The sequence below is a fragment of the Macaca fascicularis genome, chromosome 7 (genome assembly GCF_037993035.2).
Source record: "Macaca fascicularis isolate 582-1 chromosome 7, T2T-MFA8v1.1".
In the NCBI taxonomy this organism is placed as follows: domain Eukaryota; kingdom Metazoa; phylum Chordata; class Mammalia; order Primates; family Cercopithecidae; genus Macaca; species Macaca fascicularis.
Genome location: NC_088381.1, coordinates 74083308 through 74093745, shown reverse-complemented (window position 1 = coordinate 74093745; position 10438 = coordinate 74083308). Strand labels below are relative to the sequence as shown.

Genomic DNA, 10438 nt, shown 5'->3' with positions numbered 1-10438 from the left:
CCTTGAAATGTGGCTGCTCCAGAAGCCACTCGAGCTGGACCAAGGTCACAGTTAACCTCAGGCCCAACATTAAACGTAAACGTACTGAGTGCTCAGTCACTAGAGATGATTTTATTGTTACACAGGGAAGGCAAAAAACAGCTTCTGCTGCCCAATACACTCTTCAGTTTCACATATATGGCTTCACAGTTTACAAAGCGCTGCCTGTGTTGCAGCAGCTCGGCCTTATAGCAGCTCAAGGGACCCCAGGGAGGGCTCCTTTCTCCATTTGCATAAATGAGGCAGAGTGGCCCCCTGACTTGCCAAGGCCATGGTTGGGGTGGGGCTGGAATGAGATTCCTTGTCTGGCTTCCTGACTCCCAGGCTGCCTGAGTTATAGCACCAACTACATTGCCATCCACCTCTCCTCCTGCAACTTCCCCAACAAGGGGCAGGGCCAGGAGATGGATTGGATCCATGAGGGGAATTAGAAAACCCTAAGGCATTCTAATGGCAATCTGAACACTGACCATGGCAAAAGAGGCTTGGGACCAGGCCTCCAACTTCTTTATACCCATAGGGTCCTGGCTGACTCCTTCATCTTTTGGCTCAGTAGTGTTTGTGGCTATAAGTCCTCCAGCCAGGTTCCCATGAGCTTCTTCCGTGTGTAAGTTCTGCTGATGGGGCGCCTCCTGAAGAATGCGCGACTGAAAGGAGAGTCTTCTACAGTGGAGGGAAGCACATCCACATCCTCATCTAGAAGAAGGTAGAAAGGCTTAGCAGGCAGGAGTCACTGAGGACCGAATCAAAAAAATGGGCTTAAATTGCAGAGGGTTACACACAAAAACAGACTTTAAGAAAATCAGCACTGCTTGGAGGTTCGCTCGTCCTGCAGAAATGGTACCTACACTTTTTAGAAGGCTCCTGCCTTTAACAGCTATGCACTGTGCTGGCAGCAAGAAGCAGCTCTGAAAATGCAAAGTACCTGTGGTTTGAATTCCCTCAGGTTAATATTCTGTACATTCTTTCTAGGTCTCAGATCTCTGGGGTTATGCTGTTTTGCATGATTTATACCATGGTCTTGAGGGAACTGAACCACCGAAGGTCCCCTCCTCCTGCACTCCCCCTTTGATTCTAGCAGCAGAAAGCAACATTGCTAACCAGGGCAGTTAACAGGCCAAATCCTGTTCTTTTGGGAATAGGATTTGGAAGGGGAAGGGGAATCCTAGAGTCTGAAGGCTGATTATAACTACAGTCAGTACTGTGTCCCACCGAATGTACAGAACATGGGGATAAACCCGCTGTGGGGAACTAGCTCTAAACAGGCCTATCACTCATGCTGCTCAGAACACCTTCCTGTTCAGATTCTTAGACTACAGATGAGCAGTATGTTGCGGCAAGCCCACAACTATCACCATCTTCAAGGGGACCAAGGAATTTTAGTAGGATTTTGAGGGGGCTTCTGTTCACATGCACACAAGTTCTAATGTGGAGTTTCTCTGGAAAGGGCACACATGACACTGTAGGCACGAAGTCACCTATCCCACACTTTGCACTCTCCAGAGCTCCTCTAGAATCAAGCTGCCTGGCAACCCTGATGAATTCAGAGAGTCTCCCACAAGAAAGGGTCCTAGACTTTCAATAAATATTACCTCTGGAGTCTTTGCTCTGAGAAGAAGGTGTTTTCCCCTGGAACAGCAGTGGAGACTGGGTCAGAGCTTGAAGGGCACTGGCAGAGAGGCAGCTCTGTACGGCACAGCTGGGAGGTGGGGTGGAGCCTAAAGAGAACCCACACGGTAAGAGCAGCATCCCCAGACCCCCAACCCGGAAGACCAGGCCTCCCAAGAAGCAACTCCCAAGTGCCTCCTTGTCAAGCACTCTGACCAAAAGAAACCATGAGGTAAGTGGGTTTCAAAAACAAACTCACCGGAAACAAACACCTCATCGTCTCCCGTGGAGGGGAGCTGCCATGCACTCCAACTTGGAGACCTCTCTTTACTCTTATTAACTTCTGAATCTTCTCTCAGGTCACAGATCCTTTTGGCTCCACAGTCAGCTTCTTCCTTGGCCAACAGGACTCTCTTCCTGGAACTCAACCCAAACTGTCCCCAGGAGGAGGCTTCCTCAGCCTTAGGCATGCCGTTCCTGGGAGGTGACTGGTCTGGGAGCTGGCACACTCCCTCGAGCTCGAAATCCTCCAAGATGGGCGTCTTGTGGATGCTGAGTTCGAGGCTGTGGTCCTTGTCCTCTGACTCCAGCAGTGACAGGCTCCCAGGAAGGTCTGCACTGACCTCACCCCTCCCAGAAGAGGAGCCGGCGCCACAGCCCACTGCCCTCTTCCTCCTGGGCCAGTCTTTAATTATGTCTGGAGTTGTCTTCCCACTGTGCTTGGGGGATGGTGTCCAAGGAACCCCATCTGTCTGAAATGGAGAGGGGGTACTAGAAGGGCCGTGGGTGGGGGTGCAGGCCTGGCAGATGTAGGTTTGTCCCCCGCTTTTGCCAGGCGTGCTGTGGGAGAGGCGAGGGCAGGGGGGTGACACATAGGTGGGTTCAGGTTTGCTTAAGGACCTGCTGGCCCTGGGCATGCTGAGGGCAGGGAGGAAGCTCTCCTCTCCCAGAGAGCTCTCCTCCTTGCTGAGGGGCTCAGCCTCTAACGAAGAGCTGGGGTCTATCTTTTTAATTCGAAGTTTGGGAAGACCAGAAGCTTGCATCTCCAGCTCAACCTCATAGGTCTGTGGGCTGGCAGAGTCTGTGGAATGCCAAGCTGATGCCGACAGGTTGTCTAGTTGTGCTGAAGCCTGGCACTGTCTCCCGTCTGTGGTACAGTGCATGTCACAGGAAGGCATCAGAGGAGAGCCGGGCCCACAGGAAGGAGGAGATGGGGGAATCCCAGGGTGAGACAGAGAAGACTTCTCCTCAGCATCTGCTGTCCTTAGCCCCTCACCCTCTTCCACTGATGAGACATTACTTTTCAAGTTACCAATGCCACGGTGTTCGGCTTCACTGAGGAGAGTGAGATGCTCTGTGTCACTTGTAATGAGCAAAGGAGAGGATGCATGCCAGTCACTACTGAGACCAGGGCCTGGGTAGCTCTGTCTTTCAGGAGGAGACTGAGAGAGGCTCAGTCCCTTCTGGTCATCTCTAGAGTCTGTGGGGGCAGCTGGACTGTCAGCTGTGCCAACCCCAGGAGTAGCGGAGGCATCAGGCTGACACTCCAGGATGCTCCTTCTGGGATCAGAGGTCTTTCTACACCGTTTCCCAACTTTAGAAGGAGGCGGAGGAGGGACAGTGTCCAATGTAGCTCTCTGTGAGAGTTTAGGGGGAGTTGAGGGAACGGGGCAGGAGAGAGATGCAGTTACACTGGGTGACATCTGGGGCTCTTTCCAATCCAGTTCTTCTGGTGAAGGAGACTCTATTTTAGATTTCCTAAATGGACTCTTCTTGGAAACATCACATAAAGGAGAGGTAAATAGTTTCTTTAGCGTAACAGGTGGGGAAGAAGTCACAGTTGAATTCCCTAGTCTTTTTGGGGTTTTGATAGCTTTATCCTGTAGTTTCTGGGCTGGTTCCTCTGCCTGAGCAGCTCTGAGGACATGGGGCTGTTGGTGTGTTTGATTCTGAGGCGTGCCCATGAAGGCTGCTGCTCTCGGAGGTGTTCTGAGAGGGTCTCTGATGGGAGTCAGACACTCTCTCCTGGGCTGGGCAGTCGATGAAGTTGGTGGGGCTGGACAGGAGGGGCTTTCTGGACTGGAACTCATTGAATGTGGCCAAGTACAATTTGGCAAAAACCCAGGCGGCTGAGTACCTTGCCTCTTAGTTGTTCTTGGTGTCTTCGTTTCAAGAGAGGTACCTTCTCCTGCCTGGGTGCATCGTTTTTGAGGAGTAATTTTTGAATCCAATAGTGAGTCATGGCCGGGTGAGGAGGAGTCTTTTAAGTACTCCTTAAAAGTTGCCTGCTTTGTAGGGGTCATTTTTGCAGGGGACTTCTGCAGCCTTTCTGGAGTATGCAGTGGAGTTTGTGGTGTATGAGAGAACCTTCTTGGTGTAGTTTTAGAAAAGCTCAGAGATTTCTGGTGACTCTTCTTGGGAGTCTGAAAAGAGAAATGCTTATTTCAGTCCTTGAATATTATAACTCATGATCTCTGAAGTGTTTTAGTAATCTCTAAGACCAAACGGGAGATTTATAGTCAGCCAAAGGAATGGTCTAAAGATGGAAATCTCAAACAGTGACCCGCTTCCCTCTCCAAAACATGACTCAGATTTTACTTGTCCACTTTTTCTAGGACCAAACACTATCCAAGTTTAGTTTGTCCTAAGAACAATTTTAATAATCTACATATTGCTAAACCATGCTTTTTGCCTCTAATGGAATCATTCTACCACTGCAGCTACTCTCTAGCTCTTCCTTCTTTTCAGATGAGGCAGCTATTTCTGATCTTTGCCTTAAGCAGCCTCTAGAAGCCACCTCATCTGATACTCACCCTCATTCAACATGTGCTTACTGATCACCTGCTATGTGCCAGGCACTGTGTGTTGGGGGCATGGAATACACAGATATATAAGGTGCAGCAGCAAAGATAATGTCTCAGAAAAGACACTCCCCAGTAAAAAATTTCCCTGCCTTCTTGCAAAAATATGTAGTGAAAAGCTCCAACAGGTAAGGAGATCAATGCTTATCTTTCCTACAACCTTTCTTCATCCTGTCAGGAGACTCCCAATCTAGTTGGCATTTCCTGTTCAGTGGGGCATACACAGGTGAAAATACAATGTGGCTGGCGCAGTGACAGAGACATGCAAGGCGCATCATAGAGCACAAAGAAGGGCTGCCTAACCTGGCCTGGATCAGATCTTCAAGCATGTGTGTCAGCAGGGGAAGGCAAACACAGGAGAAGTGGGTGGGGTGGTGGGGGCCTTTAGGCATAGAAAACAATACCAGTGAAGGCCTGGAAGTGAAAAGCAGCGGCTGTGTGGACTGGCACCCAGCCTGATGTTGCTGGGAAGGTGGAGCGGGAAGGGGTGAGGCCAGAGGGAACAGACCACGGAAGACCCTGTCTGCCTGGCGGAGGAGACTGATCTTGGTTGTGTAGATCTGTGGTTTTCAAACCCTTCTCCAGAGCTCTATGTCTTTCCCAACCTCCAAGCAATTTATTGAGTTTCCAAACAAAGGTGATTATTTTTGAACCCAAGAGTTCCATTTAGGAAAACTTAAAACCTTGCTTTAGCGGATGGGGAGTCTATAGAGCTTTAGGCAAAGCGAACATTTTAAGCAAACTGAGAGGAAAGTTTCAGAAAGATCACTCTGACCTCTGGGTGGAGGATTTCCCTTTGAGAGGGAAAAGCCTGTTGAAGTGTTCCAGGAAGACCTGAATTAGGGTAGGAATTGCAGGCAGGGAGAAGAGGGGGTGGGTACAAGAGTCAGTTTGTAGGCTGGGCGTGGTGGCTCACGCCTGTAATCCCAGCACTTTGGGAGGCCGAGGTGGGTGGATCACTTGAGGTCAGGAGTTCAAGACCAGCCTGGCCAACATGGTGAAACCCCGTCTCTACTAAAAGTACAAAAATTAGCTGGGCGTTGTGGTGGGCGCCTGTAATCCCAGCTACTTAGGAGGCTGAGGCAGGAAAATCGCTTGAACTGGGAGGCAGAGGTTGCAGTGAGCCGAGATCATGCCACTGCATTCCAGCCCGTGCAAAAGAGACTCTATCTCAAAAAAAAAAAAAAAAGAGTCAGTTTGTAAATAAAATGGGCAGGACTCGACTGATTGGCTATGCCTGGGGAGAGGGAAAAGGATGACTCCAGGTTTCTAATGTTGGTGACTGGATGGAGTGGGCAATCAAATGGAAAAGATGAGTGTCACACACTCCAGAAAGATATCTGTGTAGTATATAATATAAATAGTAGACAAAGCCAAGAGAATAGACGAGATCCTCTCTATCTCCTCCTCCACCGTCCCCACCATGGCTTCAGTCAAACCTGCTGCTTGAAGTTCCCACATATCTAATAATCATTCATGTGGCTCCACCCAATCACCTCCAATCTGTAGTATTATCTAGAGATCACCCGCTTTCTTTTCCCTAATGGATTCTGAATTCCTTGGCCATGTCTCTGTGTTCCAGGAGATTATATTATTTCAAACGTTACAGAAACATTATACCTGGTAAGCTGCAGGTACCTCCGAATCCAAAGTATTTCTTGAACGCTTTTTCATTCGAGCTGAACCCTTTTCTGAGGGGCTGATCATCTCAGACATTGCCCCAAAAAGAAGACTCTTGGGAGACCGAATACTTTGGACTGGAGAATTTTCTCTTTGGTCTGCAAGTCAAAAACAGCAACATTTAATTCTTTCTCAATTCCTGTTCTTCCAATACTATTAAAACAGCCAGCTAGACGCGGTGGCTCATGCCTGTAATCCTAGCACTTTGGGAGGCTGAGGCAGGTGGATGGCCTGAGGTCTGGTCTGGAGTTCGAGACCAGCCTGGCCAACATAGCGAAACCCATGTCTACTAAAAATACAAAAAATTAGCCGGGCATGGTGGCAGGGGCCTGTAATCCCAGCTACTCAGGAGGCTGAGGCAGGAGAACTGCTTGAACCCAGGAGGTGGAGGTTGCAGTGAGACGAGATTGCGCCATTGCACTCCAGCCTAGGCAACAAGAGCGAAACTCCATCTCAAAAACAAACAAACAAGGCCAGGTGCGGTGGCTCACGCCTGTAATCCCAGCACTTTGGGAGGCTAAGGCAGGCAGATCACTAGGTCAGGAGATTGAGACCATCCTGGATAACACAGTGAAACCCTGTCTCTACTAAAAATACAAAAAAATTAGCTGGGAGTGGTGATGGGCACCTGTAGTCCCAGCTACTCAGGAGGCTGAGGCAGGTGAATGGCATGAACCTGGGAGGCAGAGCTTGAAGTGAGCCAAGATCGCGCCACTGCACTTCAGCCTGGGCGACAGAGTGAGACTCCATCTCAACAAACAAACAAACAAACAAAACATAAGAAAAACCCAGTCAGTTCATAAAAGAAAGAAGGCAACAATTTTTGAGAGCAACTCAGGGGAAAATCCCACCTAATTATGTCAGCAACTGCAATAACTGCTGCCTTTTTGAATTTTAGTAAGACTACATATTAACCCCAGTTCCTATGTTAGAAAATGTAGACAACTGAAATAATTTAATATGTAAATATAAAAATACATATCTTGTTGGCCGAGGCAAATGGATAACTTGACCCCAGCAGTTCAAGACCAGCCTGGGCAACATGGTAAAACCCAGTCTTTACTAAAAACACAAAAAATTAGCTGGGTGTGGTGGTGCACAGCTGTAGTCCCAGCTCCCTGGGAGGCTAAGGTGGGAGGATCACCTGAGCCTGGGCGGTTGAGGCTACAGTGAGCTGTGTTCGTGCCACTGCACTCCAGCCTGGGTGACAGAGTGAGACCTTGTCTCAAAAAAAGATAAAATAAGAAACACAAATCTATTAGCAAGCTAACCATGGATAGAAGAATGAAGAACATAAACAGAGATATCACCTTTCACTTAAGATACTGATGTGTAGGATCTGTCCATATGGGAAATTATGGGTAGGTTCCTTTTGAATAAACGAACTACCTATAACGATAGCATGGACGACCAGCTATAGGAGTCCAAGGGATGACTGATTACAAAGGTCATGGACTGTTCATCTAGTCATCACCCTGAACCTCAACTAGACATACCTATTCTACTTCTCCAACGTCAAGAAAGAAAATGCCAAATTTCACGCTTCTTTTCCCAAAAACACTTCCCACCAAGTCAGCACGGACTTGTGAAGGCAGAGGGGCCCGTATGTTACCTGACTTATCTTGCTGGAAAGAGTGGACTCTTTGCACACTTCGAGACTTCGGCTGAGATACAGAATAGAAGGAGGCAGAATGTGTCCTGCTAAATGACAACTGCTTGATTCGAGGACTTCGTCTCAAACTTATTTCTGTAAAATCAGAATCACAGTAAGTAACCAAAGAGAACTACAAGCTTGACATTTTCTCATGTTGTCCAAAAACGGGCAAAATTTACATAGTACCACATATAAGATGGAAATTCAACAAGCTATTAGCTTTAAGAGACTTGTGAAGTGTCTCTTAAAAAACTAAGAGGGGTTTGATACACGGTCCCAACAAGGTATTAAAAAAACACTGACCCACTAGACTATCACCTTCAGAAGTCTTATTTACTTCCACCTTAAGAATGGTGTAGCCACCCTGACCAACATGGTGAAACCCTGTCTCTACTAAAAATACAAAAATTAACCAGGTATGGTGGTGGGCACCTGTAACCCCAGCTACTTGGGAGGCTGTGGCAGGAGAATCACTTGAACCTGGGAGGTGGAGGTTGCAGTGAGCAGAGATCATGCCACTGCACTCCAGCCTGGGTGACAGAGCAAGAGTCCGTCTCATCGGAAAAAAAAAAAAAAGAATGGTGTAGGGCGAAAACAAGTATTTATGTTAGGTTTCATATGTATATGTTACATGCATTTGTATAGAAATAATAGCAGTAAGAGTATATGCTAAAATGTTAGAGTATTTCTGAGTTGTGGAATTACCAAGTGATTTAAAATTTTTGGCTTCTCTATATTTCCTGATTTTTCCACAATAAATGTGAATTATTTGAGCAACTTAGAAGTTAGTTTTTTTAAAACCCCTCCTTCATCAGGTATATTTTTATTATTTTATTTTTTAGAGACATAGTCTTGCTCTGTTTCTAGGCTGGAATGCAGAGGCATGATCATAGCTCACTGCAGCCTTGAACTCCTGGGCTCAAGAGATCCTCTCACCGCAGTCTCCCAAGGAGCTGGGACCACAGGAGTATGCCAACACGCCCAGCTGATTTTTAAAAAATTTTTTATAGAGACAGCATCTTGCTGTGTTGCCTAAGATGGTCTCAAACTCCTGGCCAGTGATCCTCCCCACCTGGCTTCCCAAAGTGCTGGGATTACAGGCACGAACCACCACACCTGCTGCTCACCCTCATTCAACATGTGCTTACTGATCACCTGCTATGTGCCAGGCACTGTGTGTTGGGAGCATGGAATACACAGATATATAAGGTGCAGCAGCAAACATAATGTCTCAGAAAAGACACTCCCCCGTAAAGAATTTCCCTGCCTTCTTGCAAAAATATGTAGTGAAAAGCTCCAAAAAAGCTATATATACTTTTAAAATAAGTCACCAGGCACAGTGGCTCAAGCCCGAAATCCCAGCACTTTGGGAGGCTGAGGCGGGTGGATCACGAGGTCAGGAGATCGAGACCATGGTGAAACCCCATATCTACTAAAAATACAAAAAATTAGCCGGGCGCAGTGGCGGGGGCCTGTAGTCCCAGCTACTCTGGAGGTTGAGGCAGGAGAATGGCATGAACCTGGGAGGCAAAGCTTGCAGCAAGCCGAGATCACACCACTGCACTCCAGCCTGGGCGACAGAGCGAGACTCCGTCTCAAAAAATAATAATAATAATAAAAAATAAAATAAAATAAGTCATAGTACTTTGTATAACACAGTTTAGCCCTCATCCTGAATTTCATATCTATTGTGTAAAAAAAATATTTCTTTTCCAGGAATTCTCTCACTACCTTCTATGTAAAAGAACATTCACTTATAAATATTTACTGAGCTGCATTGTGGACTCAGTGCCGTCACAATTTCTGTAAAATATCTTAGGATATGCCAAGTAACAATACATGCAAAAAGATTTTCATAGAAGCTGGGTAGATTGCATTAAAAACAAAAAGAGATAACACTTACCATCTCCTTTATCAGGGGACTCTTCAACAACACCAATATCAGGACCAGGATCAGAGGACCTCGAGGAACCACATGCACAAGGATTATTCCCTACCACTTGTAATTAACACTTATTAAGGAGAGAGGCAGCTTCTCACTTAACAAGATCACAAAGATCAAGGGGTCTGATAACACCAGTGCTGGAAAAGGGCTCTCATACGTGATTATTGCCAAGCAGGAGGCTGGCCACGGTGCCTCACGCCTGTAATCCCAGCACCTTGGGAGGCTCAGATGGGCAGATCACTTGAGGTCAGGAGTTCGAGACCAGCCTGGCCAACATGGTGAAACCCCATCTCTACATACAAAAATTAGCTGGGCGTGGTGGTATGCACCTGTAGTCCCAGCTACTTGGGAGGCTGAGGCAGAAGAATCACTTGAACGGGCAGATCACTTGAGGTCAGGAGTTTGAGACCAGACTGGCCAACATGGTGAAATCCCATCTCTACATACAAAAATTAGCTGGGCATGGTGGCGTGCACCTGTAGTCCCAGCTACTTGGGAGGCTGAGGCAGAAGAATCGCTTGAACCTGGGAGGCAGAGGTTGCAGTGAGCCGGGATCGTGCCACTGCACTCCAGCCTGGTGACAGAGCAAGACTCAGTCTCAAAAAAAAAAAAAAAAAAAAAGAAAAAAAAAGAAAATCAGCTGGGTGCAGT

At 47.3% G+C, this 10438-nt stretch overlaps 1 protein-coding gene across 2 annotated transcripts in view; it reads right to left on the bottom strand.

Moving 5' to 3' along the window:
* Positions 1-92: 92 nt before the first annotated feature.
* The window catches only part of TICRR (TOPBP1 interacting checkpoint and replication regulator), a 54347-nt gene continuing 44001 nt past the window's right edge, over positions 93-10438 (bottom strand). For both annotated transcript variants that reach the window (XM_005560473.4, XM_005560474.4), the window contains exons 17-22: positions 9746-9804; positions 7801-7935; positions 6129-6286; positions 1907-4070; positions 1632-1757; positions 93-735 (exon numbers count right to left, since the gene is read on the bottom strand). In XM_005560473.4, the coding sequence (XP_005560530.3) occupies positions 605-735; positions 1632-1757; positions 1907-4070; positions 6129-6286; positions 7801-7935; positions 9746-9804 (2773 nt within the window). In that variant the 3' untranslated portion in view covers positions 93-604. The remainder of the gene's footprint in view (positions 736-1631; positions 1758-1906; positions 4071-6128; positions 6287-7800; positions 7936-9745; positions 9805-10438) is intronic.